The sequence below is a fragment of the Ptychodera flava genome, chromosome 13, assembly GCF_041260155.1.
Source record: "Ptychodera flava strain L36383 chromosome 13, AS_Pfla_20210202, whole genome shotgun sequence".
NCBI classification, from domain to species: Eukaryota; Metazoa; Hemichordata; class Enteropneusta; family Ptychoderidae; genus Ptychodera; species Ptychodera flava.
In genome coordinates, this window is record NC_091940.1 from 17,612,495 (window position 1) to 17,636,091 (window position 23,597).

The 23,597-nt window shown below is 37.0% G+C and overlaps 1 protein-coding gene across 1 annotated transcript in view; it reads left to right on the forward strand.

The window, feature by feature from the left end:
• The window catches only part of LOC139147642 (phospholipid-transporting ATPase ABCA3-like), a 71,470-nt gene that overhangs the window by 34,687 nt on the left and 13,186 nt on the right, over window positions 1-23,597 (forward strand). Inside the window, exons 11-29 of the mRNA XM_070718787.1 lie at window positions 1,804-1,947; window positions 3,627-3,835; window positions 5,272-5,472; window positions 6,038-6,152; window positions 6,534-6,635; window positions 7,454-7,735; window positions 8,743-8,861; window positions 9,795-9,941; window positions 10,296-10,385; window positions 10,897-11,081; window positions 11,960-12,196; window positions 14,750-14,833; window positions 17,141-17,421; window positions 17,992-18,165; window positions 20,497-20,585; window positions 21,029-21,218; window positions 21,750-21,872; window positions 22,423-22,539; window positions 23,334-23,507. Coding sequence (XP_070574888.1) covers window positions 1,804-1,947; window positions 3,627-3,835; window positions 5,272-5,472; window positions 6,038-6,152; window positions 6,534-6,635; window positions 7,454-7,735; window positions 8,743-8,861; window positions 9,795-9,941; window positions 10,296-10,385; window positions 10,897-11,081; window positions 11,960-12,196; window positions 14,750-14,833; window positions 17,141-17,421; window positions 17,992-18,165; window positions 20,497-20,585; window positions 21,029-21,218; window positions 21,750-21,872; window positions 22,423-22,539; window positions 23,334-23,507 — 3,063 coding nt within the window. The remainder of the gene's footprint in view (window positions 1-1,803; window positions 1,948-3,626; window positions 3,836-5,271; window positions 5,473-6,037; window positions 6,153-6,533; window positions 6,636-7,453; window positions 7,736-8,742; window positions 8,862-9,794; window positions 9,942-10,295; window positions 10,386-10,896; window positions 11,082-11,959; window positions 12,197-14,749; window positions 14,834-17,140; window positions 17,422-17,991; window positions 18,166-20,496; window positions 20,586-21,028; window positions 21,219-21,749; window positions 21,873-22,422; window positions 22,540-23,333; window positions 23,508-23,597) is intronic.

Consider the following 23,597-nt stretch of genomic DNA (forward strand, 5'->3'; position numbering starts at 1 on the left):
AGCAAAATAACATACAAAGTGGTTTTGTAGTAATGGGCAATAAATAGAGGGTCTGTTTTGTGTTTCATCTATGATCAAGCAAAACTTTACATAACCTTATATGAGATAAAATTATATATATATATATATATATATATATATATATATATATATATATATATATATATATATATATATATATATATATATATATATGTATATAATCTCATTTGACTGCAGGAGCTGTACTTTTAGGATGCTCTTTTCTCTAACTTCAGCCCTTCTTATTGAAAGAATAGTTGAAAAAAATAGTAAAACTTGCATAAGGTAACCTGTGCTGTTGCATTGGAGTATCATTTAAGTAGGAACTTCTACTGTAAAAAAAAGAACGTACCGGTAATTTCGGTAACATTGGCTTCAAAATGGAAAGTTTTAAGGTGGTTGGAAAGGCTAGAGCGTCAGTTATAAATTTCAACAAAACTATTAAAATATAAAAGTAGTCAACATTCTCTGTGGAATAAAAAAACCCAGACATTTGGGCACAAAGGCATTGCAGAGTTATAGCCTGTTAAAACTTCTGAAAAACTGACCAAATAAGAAGAAGTTGGGGAGTCCTTAGTGTATTAACTATGGTAGAGGTCCCCTAGCTTTTAATAAAATGTTTGAAAAGGGAAAGTCATTATTTGCTGTTTTTCAGGAAAGTTTGACAAGGCGGTGCTGGCATCAGAGTGAGTGACTGCTATTGTAAATGCATTTTTAGATTCTTTAAGTGTCAAAGAGGTGTCAAAAGTGAGATAAACCAAAAAAACTGCTCTATGACTTCAAAGAGGGGTGCAAATATGGCTTGTTTTCAACATTTTTGACAGAATAACAGTTTTCCTACATAATTGTATACCAATTTAATCCAACTTTGAAATGAGATATGGACATGGAATTGTTACAGCCTATTAACAAGGTTACAGATAAGATTTGTACGGCACAATTTTCCTGTATTTGAAGTACTTTTTGAAAAATTACATTTTGAAATTTGAAAGAATTTTTAATAATTTTTTGATATATAAACCCATGTAAAATCATAAAAACAAATTTTATTTACAAATCCTGCCGTACAAATCTTACAATAAATAGTGTCAACATATTTATAACTAATTCAGTAATATTAATACAATCCAATTATTATTAAATTCAAATATGTAAAAAAAATATGAAAAATTAAATTTTAATATTTACTGGTGTCATATTTCAAAATTATTGCTGCAAATATACAATTTTTATATTCTTTGGAGAAAATATTAACTAAGGGAGTTATCCTGAAAACTTGAACTAAATATCTTGATTCTAACACTTGAAACTTGTCATTAACTCTGAAACAAGAATTGGTGCAAAAATAGCCTTTCCAGCCAACTTTAACTTTACTTAGGGAAACTTTAAACCATTCTCCTTCTTGATCAAAAATAAAAATCATTGGCCACCGTGCAACATGTCAATCAAAAAGGCAAAATCCCTTTTTCGAATTTCCACAAAAGTAAGACTGTAAACATCATTAATTTTGCTCTACCGGCTTCAAAATGAAACCATACAAAAGCAAACAAGAAAAGTAATGAAGAAATGTGAGTCTCCAAAAAACTGGCCCTGAGGGGTATTTTACCTTGATGTCATTTCAGAGAGACATACATATATCATGAGCTGAAGTAAATGTAGATTTGGTGTGTGTGTGTTTGTATGTGTGTGTGTGCCTTTTGTGTGTGTGTTTCTGTGTCTGTGTGTGTGCACAACACTGGTAGCTACAGCTGCAATATGTGATTTCGAATTCTGTTTCTGCAGGAACTTGTCTTCGAGAAGGAGACAAGAATGAAGGAGAGTATGAAGATGATGGGGCTAGCCAACTGGATCCATTGGCTGGCCTGGTTTCTCAAGTGTTTGATCTTTCTCCTCATCACCGGAATCTTTGTCGTGGTCGTTTTGAAAGTAAGAATCCGATCTGAAATCTTGTAAATTTATCATTGAAGTTAAAGGACCAGTAGCTGTTACTTTTAATGCTCCCCCTCCATTTATGTTTTGTTAATATCCAGAACACATTATCACCATAAAAGAAGATGTAAATTGTGCACTGTTATTGAAATTAGCCACCCCTCTGTTTTCCCACTTTCTTGTCCTACTCCCCCGAGCATATTGAGATACACAGTATTCAGCTGTCAACTCAGCCTGATACATGTGTATGTACTGAATTGTTATTATTGACCAGTGAATTTTAGTCTGGACTAGAATTCAAATGTACATTATAACGGTATATTTTACATTCATTTGGATGCTTTGTTAACAGTTTAAAGACAACATACTGTAAGTGTTTCAACATACTGTGGGGGAGGAGAACAAGAATTTGCAAACGGCTTACAAAACAAAAATAGCGAAAAAATCCTCAACACCACTGATTGCAATTACCAGCATGCAAATGAATACAATGTACATACTGATTATACCAAGGCATGCATACATAGCACAGCTCTATGTATGTTCCTGGTACACAGTAACATAGCACAGCTCTATGTATGTTCCTGGTACACAGTAACATAGCACAGCTCTATGTATGTTCCTGGTACACAGTAACATAGCACAGCTCTATGTATGTTCCTGGTACACAGTAACACGTATTGACATCACTCTCACACACGTACATATGTACAGGTACACCGTATTATAGACTTCAAAACACACTTACCAATATCAACATCTACATAATGCCTTTAGGGAACTCCATTTACTAAAATTATTGACATATTTTTCAATATTTTTTATTCTGTCGGTAAAATATGATTTCTTGTCAAGTTTTCCTAAAATCATGTTGAGTATCTAGTATCTAACCTGCCCACCAGGCTTCTCCACACAAAGATTGAGAGAGGTTGGCAACCCCTCTGTTTCAGGTGCAGTCTACATTGTATTCGTATGTTAATAACCATACAAAAAAAACACATTTCCACCATAAAAGAATATGCAAATGGTGCACTGTTATTTAAATTAGCCACCTCTCTGTTTTCCCAAGCTGTGTAGAACACCACTGTCAGGACTAGAACCTGTATGTGTGAAGCGACAAGATATTATTGTTATCAAGTGAATTTTGAGCCAGGATTATTAATTTGCCAACAATAACATGGCATTATTATGCATCGTGCTTGTAAGGCTACTTTTTACTTCTAAATCAACATATTTGAAAGAGATAGTCTTCAATTCGGGGTTCTCTCATCACAGTCCACGTTGACTTTGAGGATTTACATGGTGTTTAACCCTTTGTTTACCCATTGATATAACCTTCCACTTTAAGGGGAAGAATAAGAGACTGTATTTGTTTTGCTCATGAAAAAAGGAAAATGCAAATATCATCGAATGTGAAAACTAATTGCATTGCCCTATTAAGTCCCTAATGAAACTTGTCAGTCAACAAGAGATGTTGCAACAACAACATAAAGCCGTTATTAAACTTTCCACTTGAATAGGAAACAGTTATGTCTACTGAAATTGCTTCTTATCTGACCAAACTGATTGTGGTAAAACCAATTAATTAAGCAATGGAAACATTACAGTAACTGTGTGTAATAATGATGATGTTGACAGCATGTAATTATAATATTTTCTCATTTTTTTTACCTCAGGCTGGCCAGGTTTTTCAGTACAGTGATGGTTCTGTGATATTTGTAGTTTACCTGTGTTGGATTTTGGCAACCATCGCGTGGAACTTTGCGGTCAGTGTTTTCTTCTCCAAGAGCAAAGTGGCCCTGATCGTTGGCATGGTCCTCTGGTACCTCAACTACATGCCGTACTCGTTCATTGCCCAGCCCAATACCTACGATGCAATGAGCAGGTATGGCCTGGTAGTGCATTGTTGTTTACATTCTGTGCTTTGATGGTGTCAGCAGTTTTTATTGTGATATTATGATAGGCCACTTCTTTTTGGTGTTGCTTGCAATTGCAGTGTTCAGCTGAGGAAAAACTGGAAATTTTCCAGCCTGACTGTCTAGTAACATCCTCATTTTCAACTTTGGCTATGAAAAAAAGGTGACATGAACTAAATAATTGGTAACAGTAGCATTTGAGTGTGTAATCTAGTCGATAATGCTGCATGTTAGTGTTTTATTAAACCAGTGGATTGAAAACAACAACATGCCAAGAAATAAAAAGTTCTCACGTAAGGATCATAATTGTAAATTGTATTTCCATGCTTTCTGTATTGCCCGTACACCAAACAAAAACCATTTGTATTTCCAGTAACAGCGAGACTGAAAGATTCAGTTGTTTACGTGTCGGTCTCCACAAACTCCAACCTCAACCACGACTGCGGGTGCAGTGAACTCTGAGAAAAGAAGCACTGCCCACAACTGACACGCACAGCAGCCTTCTTGAAACCGGCAAAATGAAGCTTTAGCCTAATATAAATAATTATCAAACCTGGTGACATGATAAAAAAAAAAAAAAAAAAAAAAAAAAAAAAAAAAAAAAAAAAAAAAAAAGGAATGTTATCATTCACTGATCCGGAAACCAATTGTGGCCTCGGTCTTCTTTTCCCAATATGCTGTCAATGAACTCCACAACAATATGATTAGTTCCAACAAGATTCTGTTCAAGAGCAGATACTCAACACTCCGCCTTCATTCATGGTTTTGGTTGGCCTCTGCAGGGACCCGTAAGCGACTGGATCTTTCAGTGTCAAGTGGTCTAAGCTGGATAAAGACCTGCCTAATATAACTCTCCAACCCTTACTCAGTTTTGCAAATTTGCAAAATCACCCATGAATATGTCAAAATTTGCTGCTTTTTTGATGGATCACGCCCAACTAACAATAAGAAATGAGAAAAAGTTCCCAACCGATCTACGCTATTTCCCAAGGGCATGATATGGAACCACACAATATTTTCTTTTAATGTCCATCTGATCTGTAATCCCCTATGTAGGGAAAATTAATATACAACAGACATAATCCACTGCAGCCATTTTAAAGATTATTTTAAAGAACCAATCGCAAAATCGTCACTGTTTTCCAAGGATGATTTGAACATTGTAAGAAAAAATTGGTTAGGATTTTCCATGTCGGCATCCATTTCATTTTAGGACCAATGTAATCCAGCAGTCAGAGTCTGTTCAATTTCAACTTGAGACAAAGGTCTGTAACACCTGCTGTTCATCATTAATTTGTATTCCTCTAAGTTCAATTCATATAAACAAGAGAAGTTAAAGAAACTGAGTAAACTAATTTTTATACTAATATTCCCTTTCATTATGATATTTTTTTCTAAATGACAGCTCGGCCAAAGCAGCTGCCTGCCTTTTGTCCAACACATGCATGGGTATCGCGTCTCAGATCTTTGCCCAGAGGGAAGCTCAGACGGTGGGTGTCAAGTGGTCCAACCTGGCGAGACCTGTGACCGTTGATGACAACTTCTCCATGGCTATTCTCATAGTGATGCTGTTGGTAGATACCGTGTTATATGGTCTCGTAGCTTGGTGAGTGTACCGATGGACCATTTAGGAATATTCAAATTGTCAGAAAGCAAAATATCAATTTAGAATGTTCTGCTCAGTTTGCCCTACAAACAATGCAAGTGGTTTTTGAAACCTGCAGTATAAATGGCTATGATATAGGAACTGTTTAAAAGGGGTGCAGTTTGCATACAACAGATCAATGATTTCAAAATTTTTCCATTTTCATTTTAAAAACTGCATACATATCATATAGGCCTGAATTGCACAGATTTATCCTGATTAGTGCATTATGATTTCGCGCATGATGCACATGTTCATGAGTGGTTTTCATACACTAACTTTCATTTAAAAAACATTAACTTTGATTTTCATTTGATATTATTTATATGAATTTAGAATTTGTGACTTTTCAGTTGTGATTGTGATTTGCATAATGCTGAGTATGTGGGTTCTTACTTGCAGACGTCAATTATGCTTTGCATATGTCAATTATGCTTTGCATACGTTAATTATGCTTTGCATATGTCAATTATGCTTTGCATATGTTAATTATGATTTGCATATGTTAATTATGACTTGCATGTAGGTATGTGGAAGCAGTGTTTCCTGGCAGCTATGGTGTGCCGAGACCATTCTATTTCCCATTCCAGGCATCGTACTGGTGTGGCAAACGAAACAACAATGCAGTCAATATGAATGATGTAAGCCATCACCGTCTCCTTAAATTCATGGATCCCCTGATCTCAAAATATTGTAACATTGAAGTGTGTATTCACAGAAACCTATTGTCTTTCATTAAGCTTTGATGGTACTGATCACAGCCTAAGTTTTGTAACTTTATAGGCTCCTGCAGATGGAAATTGGACAATGTCTTCTCTCACAAATGTTAATTTACCAGGTCTGTGGTCGACTGCCTGTAGATGTAATTTTTATAGCTACAATCATATCATCAATGACTACAAATAACACAAATTTTAGAATTTCTCTGAGCATGATTTTTCAACAATTATTTATTTTTGCATATTAATGACGGAACTTGAACATCTTTAGCAATTAGCTCTATTGTTTTCATTATCTCCAAGATTGGTCTGGACAACAAGAGAGAGGCAGACCACAATCATGAAGCAGAACCATCAAATCTGTCCGCTGGTGTCAGCATCAAAAAATTGACTAAAGTTTACAAGGTAGGGTTGTGTTCTTAGTTTTCTTCAGAGGGACGTACAGTAGCTGAAACTTTTGAAGTGATAATACTGAGAACTGCTTTTGTTCCGCGAAACAAATACTTGTTTCATTCTTCACCCAGGACTGTGTTGAAGTACAGAGTATTTGCCTCGCAAACACAACATGTTTTGTACCATAAGCGTGGAAAACTTTAGAGTGAAATGTCCTTTTTGACAAATGAATTCTGGTCCAGATGGAAATTCAGTTTTGAACAATTACATTAAAGGTATACAGTCACCTGTAATCTAAATATGCCCATATGTGGTCAAAGGGGCGTTCGTTGGTATTCAAAATGCCCATGTGAGGGCGCTGTTTTTAAAAAGCGGCCACCCGCTTAAAATCTGTGATTAGTTAGATTTTCTCTTTCCATGATAATGTGGCAAAATTGGAACAGGTGACAGTATACCTTTAAATATGCATACAGGCTTTATTGACAAGTTTAAGACTTGGCATTTTGATATGATTTTTGTGAGTAGAACAATAATTTATTTTACAAACAGAACAAATATAATGAAATACTAGTATGCATCAAAAGATATCACTAATGGATTGCTTACATATTATATATTTGTCATTGCCAACCTTGATAGAAAGAATGTATTGTACAAAGAGAGCCCATTTTTCAGTTGCACCATTTAATTGATTGAGTTTGAAATTTGGCAACTCTTTGGAACCTTCAATGTGACAATAGTAATAATGTAAGTTGCTGACCAAACGTGCATATTTCATTGCATGCATTTCCATGAAATAAACAACTTTGGTTTGAAATCTGCCTTTGCAGAGTTCAGTCGGAAACAAGGTTGCTGTTGACGACCTGAGTTTAAACATGTATGAGGGACAGATCACATCACTGTTGGGACACAACGGAGCTGGCAAGACCACCACCATGTCTATTCTTACCGGGTTGTTCCCTCCAACAAAGGGAACTGCGACTGTGAACGGCTATTCCATAAACACAGAAATGGACAGTGTGAGACAGAGCCTGGGTCTGTGCCCACAACACAATGTTCTCTTTGACAGACTCACGGTTAAAGAACATCTGGATTTCTTCATCACTCTGAAGGTAGGAATCCATTATAAAATATTGTGCCTCTGGTACAACAATACTCCTAAGTGAACAGTTAAGGTTCTGTGGGGTTGTTTCCGATACAACTTGGGGGCCAGTGATGATGATGATGATGATGATGATGATGATGATGATGACAATGATTATGATGACAATGATGATAATGATGATGATGATGATGATGATGATGATGATTAGATGATGATGATGACAATGATGATGATGATGATGATGATGATGATGATGATGATCATAATGGTGACGATGGTGGTGGTGATGATGATGATGATGATGATGATGATGATGACAATGATTATGATGATGATAATGATGATGATGATAATGGTAATGATGGCGATGATGACTGAATGTTAATGACAAGCTCCTATTCAGAAAAAACAAAATAGAAATGTCCAATGATTATAATGAAGTATGAATGAAAACAATAACAGACAGTAATATCCAGGAATATTCTGACAACTTCATTTTCTGATATGTACTTCTATTAACTTAAACAGCATGTGTTGGCCTCAGATTGAGAGCAGCAACAACAAAAGCGTTCTCTCCCTTTCTTTAATCTTAGATAAAATAATGAGTGTGGGCTACGAAATATTATTGTTAGGAACAACATAGTATCCACATGTCACCAGCATTCAAACTTCATTGTACAAATATGTTCGTTACACCACACAGAGTCAACATCCAACTCTGAATACTCTGCAAACATTATGTTGTTGAAGCAGCTAGAACATTACACTTGGATCATCGACGTAAACTTACAAGGAGTTACCTTCTTAATTTGTGCGCTGGTTTAAAAATTATGGTGATCGATTTTCTTCAAAGTCGAACAAAACTTCATGTTTGCCTTAATAGTAAGGACCAGTGATGTCTCGGGAGATGGCAAATTGGTGCAGAATATTTTTTTTAAGATTGAGGAGATATGAACAGTCGGTAAACCTCCCTGAACATAGAGAAAAACAGGATAAATTTTTTCAATCTTACAGGGAAAACGTGGCTCGGCAGCCAAGCAAGAGGTGACTGACATGATTGCTGATCTACAACTAGTAGACAAGACTGACTGGCAGGCTGCCAAATTATCTGGTGGTATGAAGAGAAAACTGAGGTAAAATTACAGTAATATAGTACCCTGTAAAACCCTAGATGTCAGCTTCTGTAGTGCTTTAAATGTATTTTTGAAATTATCCATCAGAGCAGCCATCAAGGCTGGTCATGCTAAGAACTGTGTGCAGGTGATTTTATGGCAGGGGGTAGGGCAATTCTTTACAAGTACTAGTGGGCGTGTGAAAGGCAGGCAGGCAATTTTTCCTAATCAGCTGGTAGGGGAGTGTCATTCTCCCAGTCAGTTGGTAGTTCAACCTGTTCACCGCTATTCCCTGTAAACAGGTTCCACTCTCAGTATTAGTAACAATCGCTTTGGGTCAAACCAATATAGTTGAAAGGGATTCAGCAGTTTTATTTTTTGTTTTGTCAATGGGAAAAGGGAAAGCATGTGGCAAAGAGACAGCAGTTTTTGACTTAATAGTGTGCAGAGGGCAGTAGATAGACTGACTCCCCCCTCTCCGTAGCATGTGGTAGACCACATCTAGTCGTAAGAGGGGGGAGCGTAGAGTGCCCTTGAGCAACGAATCTTTCAGTCTAGGCAATGGGGAACTGGAGAGATTTGTTGTGGGGAGGGGAGAGAGGAGAAGACTAAATAATGGGAGGGGAATTTTTCAAATGTGGCTGGAGGGCATGCAGTAATCAACAGCTAACTATTTTCCCCTCCAAATTTTGATTTTGATCAAAATAATGTGATGTTACAAATAAATGTATAAAGGTATGATACCTATTGTTACAATTTCTCAAATCGGTTCATTAACAGCCCCTGACGTATCGAAACCTTGACATATCAAAACCTGGGATATTCAAAGTTCCAACACCGCTTTTTGTGCCAAATACAGAAGAATATTAACTCACTTCTTGTTTTCAAACATTCTGCCTAGTAATTGAGCAGTGTACAGTTATTTTTGTTGAAATTTTTCGCTTTTTTTATTAGCTGTGCAATTGCACTGGTTGGTGGCTCCAAGATTGTGATTCTTGATGAACCCACGTCTGGAATGGATCCGTACGCTAGGAGAGCCACCTGGGACTTGCTGTTGAAATACAAAGCTGGCAAGACCATGGTGCTCACCACACATTTCATGTAAGTCAACTTCCAGTTTAAGTACAGGGGGATGTATGTGGAAGGGAAAGACAAAGTATTTTTAAAGCTTGACCATAGAGGGCACTAATACAGCATCCAGTGGGAATGACTGGGATTAGGGGAAGTTTTGAGTTTTGAGAATTTTATTAGTCGCACACTTTGCTGATCAGTTCCAACTAAAGATGGAAAGGAAACTGTGATGAAATGTCCCACATCCTGCAAATTTTTATATTATGTAATTTTAATGTTACATTTTATCCCTCCTTATGTTGAATAAGTTGTACATGATCACCATAACATTAAAGCCATTCGTGAATTTCCTGAAAATGTTTCATTTTATTATGTTTCACCCAGGGATGAAGCTGACTTGCTTGGAGACCGAATTGCCATCATGGCAAATGGACAACTTATGTGCAGTGGTTCCTCTCTCTTCCTCAAGAATAGGTTAGTGTTGTTTGGGTCTTGTTTATGTTAAAGGTATACAGTCACCTGTAATCTAAATGTGCCCATATATGGTCAAAGGGGTGTTCCACAGCATTCAAAATGCCCATGTGAGGGCGCTGTATTTAAAAAGCGGCCACCTGCTTAAAATCTGTGATTGGTTAGATTTTCTCTTTCCATAGTAACTGTGGCAAATTAGAACAGGTGACAGTATACCTTTAATGAGGGGGCATTGAAGTTGTGTATTAACTGATTTATGCAAGTTAATATACAAGGTAGTAAATTTACTCTTTAAGAATAGTGTTTTTATGTTTTAACAAAAGTAAATTAATTGTAACTCTAAAAATATATGTATCTTCTGTCAGTAAAGTGACTGTATCCATTAACTGAAGGGAAACTGGTAAAATTTCTGGAGAACCCAGCTGCTATTTATAAGCTTCTTATGATTGTAACAAAAATTTTTGCCGTAGGGAAAGCTGTAGTGATAAACTTATTATTTTTTTTGCCTTTGCAGATATGGTATTGGCTACCACATGAATCTAGTGAAGAATGCCGCCTGCGACAGAATAGCAATAGACAGTCTGATCAAACGCCATGTTCCACCAGCTGAGCTTGTCAGCGATGTTGGAGCTGAGCTTTCGTACATCTTACCAAGAGAGAACACTCCTGCGTTTACTCCTATGTTCCAGGAACTTGAAGGTTTGTTGGTTTGGAGATACACCTACTATCATCCTACTGATGCACTGCGACAAAAAAGCCTGCAGGCTGTTACACTTTGAGTGATACATAGGGTTGATGAAAGATTACACTTTGTTGAATGTGTATATCTTTTATGTGGTCATACTGCATATATATGTACATTCTGTTATGAGAGTTATTTTCTCATTGAAAAATCAGGAAATTCCTTTGCTATCCCCAGTCTCAGTTGCAGACGACACTGCAATCTTCTTTTACATGTTCAAGAATGTGCACTTCCATAGAAAGTGCTTGGAAAGTTACCTAGTTAAGGTAGAATGCGCCTCAGGGGACAGATACAGTATTTGGACTCACACTTTTACAATTTTTTCCTGATCTACCACTCGTGGGTTTATTTTGAAGCTCTTGGTGTAAGAAAACTTTTCAGTATCTTAGTTTTTTGAAAATTGAAAATTTTATTTTTCTCCGTAGAGTTAACAAAGGGATAGCGGCCATTTTGAATTTCAAATATCGGTGAATCTGAATGGGTAATTTGTTGCTTTAGTACCAAAATGTGTATGGTGACTGCCAATTTTTATTCTTGATTTTGAAAGAGAATGATTGATATATTCCTTGAGTAGAGTTTAAGCAACAGTTTTAAGTCTTTCATTTTCAAGGCACGGGAATAGTTGTCCAAACAGCTAACCAATTTGCTAACAGTTTCCAAACTGTGAACTGATAACTGACGCAGACCGCCGCATAAACATGAAAATTTAATGAACCACGACTACAGAGATTTTATTGAGATTGAGACTTGGAAATTTGTAAGTCAACCAGTCTGAGAGTTGAAATATTTCACTGCTGTTCTCACTAGACACGACCTTTTCACTTTCTCCATGCAGAAAATCTGTCGAATTTGGGCATTGACAGTTACGGTGTGTCTGTCACAACCATGGAAGAAGTCTTCATGAAAGTCGGGGAGACGGCGGAGGAAGATGAAAACGGTGATGTGAAGGCACCTGTCGCAAACAATGGCACAGTGACAGAGGCAGACAACTCAATGTTAGTCAAGCCGGCAAACAGCGCTGTCATTGATTTCTCTGAATTGCCCAACCCAGAAGATCCTGAAGCAAGAAAAGGTACGCTTACTATCATCATGAATGCTAATTTTGTTATTTTTAGTGATTGCTTTTTAAGAAAGTCCCATCCAAGAGTGACCAATTGAGGATGTACATGTACATGAAGACAACTTTTGAAAGTTCTAACTATACAGTCTGTCAACTGACCCTGTCATGAAATCTCATTGCAGCAATCCCATTGTTTTACGGTATTACATTGCATACTGAGTGTAAAACGGCAATTCTCTGTTAAAAGTTAAACAGATTATCAAAGTAGACAAGTTTGTTTCACTTAGTGGGGGTGTACAGTAAAATGTGAAAACAGTTCATATTGATGACAAAGACTGTGATACTGCAATACTATACATAGATACAGATATATATATATATAATGAGAGAGAGAAGAGAGAGAGAGAGAGAGAGAGAGAGAGAGAGAGAGAGAGAGAGAGAGAGATCTTAGCTATTATAAATGTTTGAGGAATGATGCAAAAATTTATGTTGCTATATAGTGCATGATCATGATATTCTTTTACAGGCTTCTGCTATATTGCCGTTGAATTACATACTCTTTGCGTGCACCTTTGCTGCGGAAGACTGCATGTTTTGTAGTTTTAACAATTGTCAGTACACAATGGTTGGGAGTTTCAATCCTTTGACGACGGTATATTTTTCAGACATACAAAGTACTATGTACAGTGGTCTGTGCACAGTGTAGACAAACTGTATCGGATGCTCTCCACCCTGAAAGATAGTATTTTAATTTGCTGTCCACTGTTTTGCATGATTTACCCTGCAGTCCTTCTCTCAGCTAGAACACTTCTGTTGCTGTCTTTCTCACCGATAACCTTCCTGTCAACCTTATACTAACAAGCTCCAGGTAAAAGTTTTTCTTGCATGTGCATGCCGCAGAACTAACAAAGAGTGGACAAAAGCAGAAATAAATGCACTTCAGAAGTACCAGCTTGGCATCTTGCAAATGAAGTCACTGCCGTTTTTCATGATATTTGTTTGAATATTTTACATGAAAATTCAAGCATTCCAATAATTTGTTATAGCCCTTAGTATCAACTGTCAAACGCTGCAAGACATTTAAGTCCTGCAAGGGGACAACGGCAAGTCGTGCCACGTTTTGATAACAAACATACATTTAGTTATAGAAACCCCCTCAAGGATCCTGAATTCCGTAGTTAAATGTGGCAAGAGAGGTACAACTCCCCTTACCACAACATACTAGATTAAGGTTGTTCTTACTTCAAAAGTGAAAGATTGAAACTTTCAACTGCTCACTCACCAAATCAAGAATAAAAATCAGGGGTCCCATGATATATGTTAGTTTGGTACTAAAGAAACAAATTACCTAACATTTCCCAATATTTTGTTATTCAAAATTTCCGCCATCCCTGTATTAACTCTATAGGGAATAAATTTTTTGAATTTCAAAAAGTTTAGAATTTAATACATTTTTCTAACTCCAGGCTCGTTAAAATAAGCCCTCACAAGTGGTAGATCAGAAAAGGAATGTAAATATTTGCGAATCTGAATACATATCCCTGAGGCACATTCAGCTTTAAACACAGAGTGTGCCGTGTAAACTGCTGTCAAAGAAAATAATGTGCCTGTAGCAAAATTTCAAACAACGTTAAATTTTCATTTTTTTTCTGTATTGCCCCAAGTAAATATATGTACTTGACTGCCTTTTAGTCTTCTTGGTACTTCTGAGTGCTATGTTCTTCCATTGTCCACCAGCTGGCGTGATAATGTTTGAAATGTGTGTCATCAATGTATGTTAGAAATATTGGTGAATCATGTCCACTTCAGTATCATAACCAGGCATTTCACCTGGGTACATGTTAGCATCACAGGTGTAAACACCTTTAGATATGATATATGGACTCTCTGTACGAATAATTGTAGGCATTACACTGTAAACGCAAGAACACATGACATTTACAAGACATCCCTAGTACACCCCATACAAACATATCCTAGACTGCTGTTCCATTTTACAGATCATACACACCTCATACATAAAACTAAGTTGGGTTAATGTACAGCTGTATCATATATACACACCATATGTTAGCTGCAGTACAGTAGCTCGAGGTTTTGCCTGGGTGTTTGGGTCAGTGTTTTCTGGTTTTGCCGTCCGACCCAGATACCCAGGCAATTTAACCTTGAGCTACTGTACTGCAGCTAACCATATGTGTGCAATACAGACAAGCTCACACAGCAAACACAAGTATTGATATACAAGGTATTGCATATATACCTACAGCAGAAGACACAGACTTCACCTGTAAATATACATATTTTACTAAAGCATCATACAGATAAGTAAAATAACTGATATATTATGTGTAATTGTATTTACTGCTTAGTAATACCGGTAGCTTGATAATCGCATTGTTGTAAATGTACATCTAACATTGTACTAATATACCATGGTGAGTAGTGTGGCGCAAAGTCAGCACTTATCTGAACTAACCATCCTCGACTCTCATTTTCTGCCGGCATTCTCAATTAACTTCCAATCGCTTCCACAAAATGGATATTTCACCTCACCTTGCCCTCCAGGCAAGCAGCGTTACATCACTAACCCCGGTACATCTTCACAGAGCGATGCAGTTCATCTCAATGAGCCGACCATCCAGAGCAAAGGTAGCATAAACTGTCAACTCAGATACTGACAGTGTTATTCATTTCCACATGAATATGTTCACATATTATGCTCTATGATTATTTTTTTTGCATAATTTTTCACTCATTTTCATGTTTTTTTTGTTTCAACTGCATCACTTTTCGCTGTGTGATTCTCCATCAATAGATAACGCACTCAAAGACGACACCGTTGAGCTTCATAGACATCCCTCTAATGCCACGGATGAAATCAGTAATGATCAGTTATAGTTTCAGCTTTCACCCTTCCCCTTTTTTGCCTGATGTCTATCATCTCGCTTCCTACCTATAGAACAGACATTTTTTTGCACATAGATAGCAAGTAGTTGTATCTGCAACCTGCACAAATTCTTTTCTAGCCTTTCCCCGGTGCATGCATCTCTGTCGTCCAACGACAGAGTACTGATTATATGATGCATCTTAGTGGGGAAAAGTTTGAAAAGTTTTTGGTTGACTCTCTGTGCATCTTGCTTTTTCTCACTGCAAGTTAACACGTTGATTCATACCAAGTTTCCTGCTAATCGAATGGGGTAGGGTAAAGAATTAGCTGCTCACTGAAGTGGTGCTATCACAGCATCTTTAAGTTCATCAAGCATATCTAGAAAATGCATTAACAAGCACTGGCAAAACTCTCCGCATAGGAGCAGTTTCTAAGTGCAGCATATAGGCCAAGAAATTCAGCTGTTTGACGTTGAGGGCGCTCTTCATTTTTCTTGCTTGTGGCCGTAAATTTGGGGTTTTACTGAGCTGTGAGGCAATTTCTAGCTGCACATTCTTTACCCACACCATGATAACTATTCTAACAATTATCTTGGGTTTTGAACAGTCAATTCTCATTAAGGCATCTCGGTTAAACAAAACATGGATTTGTTTTGATAAATCTCACAAAGAGAAAGCTGTATTCTAATCCCAACGGTATTTAAACATAGACCAGTCTGTGACATACATACCAGCCATGGATAATAGATTCTTCTTCATGTACTTGGCAAAACCCAAAATGATATGAGTATGGTGTTTTTTTCCCATCTTTACAAGGTATAGGCACTGATCTATGTTCACTTGTTCCTTTCACCCCTCCAGTAGTCCTCTGTTTGAACTCGCCACTAACTGACATTTTCCAGGCTCTATCTAAGTATAGTTCAAGGCCATACGGTATAATAGCATGTACTTAAAACATAACATTTTCTCAGGTTTCTCTGGTAGTGTCTTGGCAATGATTCGATGGGTATGATGTTTTCATAAAATGAAAAAAAAATGAGATATTTATAGTCAGTTTTCATTCATTGAAACTTTAATAAAAATTTTGCTAAAAAGTCAAAGGTCAAAGAGGAAGTTCATTACCAAATGTTTGAACACAACAAATGCAGTCTCTTTTCTTTGCACAAGCTAAAACCCTGCAAAGTCTGCTATTGCTAACTTTGGCTGAAAACTCATTCGCTACAGCTACTAAATATTTTTGGCAGCTATCTTTTCATATAGCTGCAACTCATGAAAAACATTACCAGGAAAATTTTTCCTCAAATAAATTCAATTCCGTCAAAAATTCTCACCTACCGGTATATTGCTGATCTGTTTAGCTTTACAAAAAAAACTTAACATACGCCAACTAGGAATTGAATTTGATTGGGCAAGAAGCAAAGATTTTTTCACTGTGCCTAACAATCAAGTCTAGACAATAAAGTCGTGAAAAGTTTGCCAATATTTCCTAATCCTTTTGTCAAGGCAACATCTGCACCTCCTTGACCTGTCAACTTGTTGAAGAAACATAGCTCACCATGGCCGAATTTCAAATTTTCGCAATCACATATACAACCCAAACAGCTTCTTTTCCATTCATTACAAAATACCATGACATTGGATAAGTATTGAAAATTCATCATATCAGCATATTGCATTCTCCAAGTGAAAAAAAAATTCACTTTTTCAGCATTGTGAAAGGCCTAACAACACCGCTTTCATAACTTTTGGGGAAATTTTTTGCGCCCATCAAAAGCAAAATTAGTTTTAATACAACATTTGGACTCTCTTATGTCTGGTTTATGTGTCCTCATGTACCGGTACCTTTTTGTGTCCAGTGTTGAAAATGATAAATTTGAAACCATCATTGTTTATCATCTATTTTACATTACCATGGTTGATATGTGTTTTCAACAGTTGTAGTCTTTCACTGACAAATGAATGTTGCTCTCCTGCTAACAGTAATTATTATTCATATCTAATATTATAAATGTGCCACTTAATTGTATGCAGGAAGTTATTAATACTAGTGCATGTCTACGTATTTTGTAGATTATTTGACCGGCTGCAGCCTAAAGTGGCAACAGTTCGTTGCGATGTTCATCAAACGATTCCTGAATAGCAAACGCGATATCAAGGCGGTAGTCACGCAATTGCTGCTTCCGCTGCTCTTCATTTTGTTCGGCTTGTTGGTTGAAGTGGTCAATGAGCCCACCGCGTCCGATCCCCCTCTCGAGCTGACTCTGTCCAATTTGACCTCGGTGGAAATCGGCAACTTGAGAGGTTACCACGCAGATCTGAGGGGCAACAATCAGAGCCTGATGCTGTTCAGGGTCAGTCTGAATCTCATTCTGAAAGCAACTTGACAGTGTGGGGTACATTCTGAAATAGAACCTTTCAGGGGCATTGTAGTTCTGTGGTTGTTTCACAATATGCTATGTTACCGACAAAGCCAAATAATCTATTGATGTTACAGATAACAGTTAAAGTATTGTGTTATAGTTAAGGACAACATGGAACTTAATTAGCTTGAGAAACAAGGTGCAATGGAAACTCAGTTTAACAAGTTTTTGTGTTTCAATAATGTTGAATTTTTTTTTGTGTGTTTCTCAAGTTCATGGTAATGATACTGGAAATGCTGCCTTGAAATATCAGTGATGCTACAAAGTGAAAAGCAAATTTGTAAATCTTTATGACTGAGTAGTACCACAAAGTTTAAAGAGCAGAGAAATGCCTGTTTTTCAATATTGCACCAATGCATGGTATACTAATAAAATACATACACCCACACACATATACATCAAGAAAAACCCAAGAAGAGCTTTGTAGGTAGCATTTCTTGCCATGATTTGTAATAGGCAACGGTCATTGAATTTTATTCATGTACAATGTCTTATTTGTAGGATTTGGATAGCTATCTCTCAACAGTATCCATGGATGCAGTGGATGTGACCTCTGACACGGTAACCATAGAAACAAACAACCAGGGCAACTTGATTGATGGAACAGCCAAGGGCAGCGACACTGACTGCTGCTCTTACACCAACCAAGTCTTGAATGACCAGTGTGTCTCTAAGGTGAGAAATTGATCATGTTTTCTTGCTGATTCTCAGTTGGCGTACCTCAACTCATTTTGAAGAAACCAAACATATAAAGGACCACTTTGTTCTTTCTTGCATTCTCAAAATTGATCATACCACAGAAAGCCATGTGTATTTATCCCTAGGCCAACATCTGAATTAATACTGTAACGCCAGTTAACTATATTGTTATGAAAAAATATTGGAATTTATGCAATTTCTCTTGACATCCCAATTCCTTGTAAATTTGTGCATTCATCAATTGCTGGTCAAAATAATATGTCCACTCTAGATCACTGCGCACTTTATAAACGTCCAAAGTATCAATGTTTTTCTTTTACATGTATATCGATTGCGCTTTTTAAATTACACGCCTATTAAAATATCAAACTAGCAGTGTTTCATCTAGGCTGCGCGATTGCGCAATTCCCCCTCTCTGGTGTGCTGCGCGCCGCCAATCACAGGTAGAAGGGGCGACCCATCGCGCACTGCACTGAGCTGGCTGGAATGGCTGCTATCGTGAGTGCCACACTTCGATGCATTTGACCTGTTATTGGCACCTGTTCATAGTGTGGCAACGGGCATTGTATAGTGTTGCAAGAACATTTACATGGAAGGGACTAATTTTAGTTCGATTTTGATACTTTTTGAACTGCTTGACAATAAATTGCTGTTGAAACAATAACACGCGTAAATTTCCGTACACTGAATTTGCATATGAAAGCCTGTCAGCCAGTTGAGAGTTACGTTCACAAAAGTTCATTGCCCTTGCCCGATAAGGTTTCTGTGTTACATTATCTCTGTACGATTGAGAAAAGGAGACAAACTGAAGTTTTTATGCATCGTATGGATGTCCATAACACTCTGAAATAATTCTGATAGCAAAATTGACACGAAAATTTGGACTTTACTGTCACAGAAACGTGTTCAGTGCAGACTGCATGTAGCTGCATGCAATGAAGTCACAACAGTCACAAGCAAGCTATGGTGTCAATGGGTCCGTTTTTGAATTAAGTGAACAGACACTGACTTATTTTTCGGGGCAAATAAACCCTAAATTTAACTGTCCGTGACAACCAACCTTTCTGTTTGTTATTTTCCCGTTCTAAAATGACTGACAAAAAGCAACTGGAGCGAATCTGACATCGAGAAACTCCGCATTCAAAATACGGCAGACTAAGGTCCGACCCTCTAAGTTGTTCGTTTTAACTCTACTGAGTCTGCGCACAAAACTACAAGACCAGCTAGGTCACTAGAAAAATACAGCTAACTGGTTTGTATAGGGCAATGTTGATCCAAACTTACAGTAGTGAGGGATGATATAAGCACAGTAAAAACGTGACAAACAAGTACATTATTTTTTTCAGAAGCTACAAAACATTCCTTTATAACTACAAAAGATTTTTTTCTTGCTTTTGTAGTGCAGACAGTTCAGTGAAAAATGAAAAAAAATCCCTTGTACTGGAAAGGTACAGTGGGAATGGCTAACTGTTGTTCATTTTTATATTTGAATGTACATTAAGCCCTAAGAAAGCAAACATACAGAATATTTTAGCATACAGAATATGCTACAATTTATTTAGGAATAGTAATGCTTATGAATATTAATGAGCTGTCTGCCACTCTTGGAAGCCCTATACATTCACAACAGTGATACGCAAATTTGTTGACTTTTGAAAAAAAAATTATTGAGGATGGTGTTTGCAGCCAGCAGCTTGGATTTTGTAAGCAAGTGATTTATGGCTTGTAGTATGTGTATCACAAGTAACATCACTGCAGCATGAAAACTTATGTATAAAGATGTCATTATATGTTTCAGTTAAATCCCCCCAAAAATTTTAAGATCCCCCTCAAAATTCCAGTAGAGGGGACCAATCCCCTTCTGGTGTAGCATCCTAGATGAAACACTGAACTAGTAAAATTGTTATCGTTCAAGTAAATATCTCACGCCACAAAGGTCGTAAGGTAGTATGCGCCTTGAAAGCGGGGTCACTATGCAAATTTGAACTAGAGAAACAATTACTCAAGATTAACCGATATTTGAAATTCAAAATGGCCACAATCCCCGTGTTAACTCTATGGAGAAATAATAACATTTTCGACTTTTGAACAAGTAAGCCGATGAAAAGTTTTCTGACACCAAGAGCTTTAAAATGAACCCCAACAAGTGGTAGATCAGAAAAGAATTAAAAAAGTTTGAGAGTTGGTATATCTGTCCCCAAAGTGCATTCTCCCTTAACATAAAACGTCAATCCTTTATGGATAGCCATGCACATCGGGTTTTTAGTTTTCTAAAGATAATTTTGGTTTCTTTTTTGTATGTGACAGCTAAACAACAATGGAGAGGCTAGTGAAATCTGTAATGAGTATGAGGACTTTGGATATGCAGATTGCAAAGACTGCATAACAGGCTACGAGTAAGTACCCCAACAGTGCTGTCACTGCCATGCACACAGCAAACTCCCATGTGTATAAGAATACAAGCGAGGCAGTGAACTTCTCCACGTACAGAACAAGTCAAATAGTGGTGACGCCCGGTCTTGCTGTGATTCTAAGTACTGTATAAACCATAGCCACGTCAGGGGAAAAACCATGAAATTTCAACTTAAATTTAGTACAGGTCAGGTTTGGTTGGGTCAGGTCTGGTTGGGTCAGGTCAGGTCAGGTCAGGTGATGGATGCTAGATGGACACAAGTTAAACAAAAAGAAACTTTCCCTAGGACACTTGCATGATTTCAGTCACTATACATTCTGCACATGATAATATTCAGATACATATTCACCTGATAAAATGTACAAGTTATATCAATACTATGCACGTCTCCAGTTAGTTGTGAAATGTTATTCATTTACTTGATAGGAATACTGATACTTGCCCAATGGGAGTCAACATATCCATCTTAGATGACAGGGAGACGTATTTCCAGGAATTTATCCTGAGAGACAGCAACAGTGAAGAATACTTTGAAACTCACGTATCGGGATTTACCATGGCTGATGATGAGAATGATTCCAACAAGACTGTTTTCACTGCATGGTACAGCAACCAAGTGAGGAAATTCATCTTTGTGTGGTTTTTGCCCCATCTTGTTTTGATTTCTGTGACAAACACCTGATACTCTCGAGTTTTACTCTATGATTTGTGTCAATAACAAAAAATTGTTCAAAAAAAAAGCTTGTCACAAAGTTACAAATCTTTGGAACTTAAAGAAACTCAAAAATAATTGTGAATTTTTAAACTTATTTCATGCTTCTTACTTCCTTGTTTTCTTTTGCTGGGTAATGGTGACAGTGCTGGTAAAGTGCATCACTGATATATAAATGAGCCAAGAAAAGTTTCTGTGTCACACATTTTGATATAAAACAAACTTAAAGAAAGTTTCAATGAATGAGTGACTTAGATTAGAGTGTTTAGCAATCTTTCAAGTGAAAAGCCAATGGCTACCAACACAGTATCTTTCAAAGGTACTCAATGGACTTGACTTCTCACACCTAGGTTTTACGCAGTCTTAGTATCTGGCTCTTGTATGATATTGCTGACTTGAAAGGGTCATAGACAGTATTGTGTTTTATTCTCACAGGGTTTCCACATTGGGCCATCCACTCTCCTTGCCGTTGACAACGTCATCTTGCAGTACTACACCAACTCCAGTTACTCTATCAGAACCACAAATTACCCGCTACCGCTCAGTGCTTCAAGCCAAGTAAGTGAACAAGCTATTACGTTCAGTACGTGTTTCCATAAGAGCTTTGTCGTTTCTTTTTTAAAATACTTTTGTTTGATATTTATAAAAAAAGTGCTTGTGTCATCAAAATAAAACTGACTGAAAAGCAATAGAAATGTAATAGAAATTGCATACATTGTTAATTCATGTGTAACAAATTTAATTTTTTGTTTACATAGGTATTTACATATCAACTGCCCACTGTCTTGCACTCTTACTTCCTTGGCCCATTCACTTTATACTTGCTCTTTCGATCCAATAAATTGATTGAACAATCAATAATGCATGGAAGTAGGCCCAGCTCATACAATTGCCTGTTTTTGATTTCCAATCTGGTCATCACCTTCACAATCAAAAGACCTAGAAAAACTGTTGTAATATTGTGTTTGAGATTATGAATAAGATCATAGTAAAAAAAACTCTTGACTGAAAAACCACCAGGGACTTTGGTCCAAGAAATTTCATTTTACAACATCAACAGAAATACATGTCTTTGATCAGTTGGTGCTTGATATCTTCATTCATGTAGGTGGATGCAGTACAGACAGACTTTGGTTCAGTTGGTTTAGCTATCTTGATCACATTTGGCATGGCTTTCTTGGCTGCGAGCTTCTCACCGTTCATTGTACAAGAGAAAGAAAGCAAGGTAACATTTTGATTTTTTTCTTAAAAATTCAGATGACTGATTAATACTTGCCAAATATTTGATAATTTAGATGTCATAACCTCAATACATGTACAAGCAGTATATGCTGTTCAACATTTGCCAATTTCCCATCACTGTATCATAGTTGTGTAATATTACAGAGCTACAAGCTTTTTATTTCTATCATACTACTATAAAAGACATACTTCAAGGACGTCAAATAATTTTTCCCTAATGGACGTCAAATAATTTTTCCCTAATGAACAAAAACAATGACAAATATTCAAATATTTAAGAACCACTAAATCTGTCCATGTCGTGTGGTAGTAAATATTATTTCATCGTTTCTCCCTTTAATGGTCAAAGTCAACATACAAAATCTGGTAGTAGGGAAACAAATTGCCCAATATTTATAGAGACTAATTCAAATTCAAAATGGCCGCCATCCCTGTGCTAACTCTATGGGGGAAATGCAGTTTTAGATTTTCACAAAAGTAAGCCAGTGAAAACTGGCTTCTTTCCGTGAGCTTTAAAATGAGCCCCACAAGTGGTAGATCAAAATAGCAAATTGCTTTTCTGGGCTACCACTTGAATGTAAAAGTTTGAGAGTCCGCCATATCTGTGCCAGAGGCACATGCTACCTTAAGTATGCAAATCCAATTACGTAAATGATTCCTTGTCCTCGAAGAATATTTAATTATCTCTGATTATGTACTATAAAATCATTGCTGACAAGGGGAAATACCTCTGTGTATGTGAAAAGATTCCTAATCTCTGATTTTTGGCACTTCCAGGCTAAACATCTACAGTTTGTTAGTGGCGTTGATCCACTAAGCTACTGGTGTGCCACCTACGTCTGGGATTTCATCAACTACCTGATTGTGTTCGTCTGCATCTGCATCATGTTTGCCGCGTTCAACACCGATTCCTTCAGCGGCCGCAATTTTGGTAGCGTGGTTGTTATCATGGTGATTATCTGTACTTTATCTATTTCTGTCTTTTCTGTTATATTTGAATTTTCGTGTACAATTTATCACTTGAATTCTGCAGCTTCATGA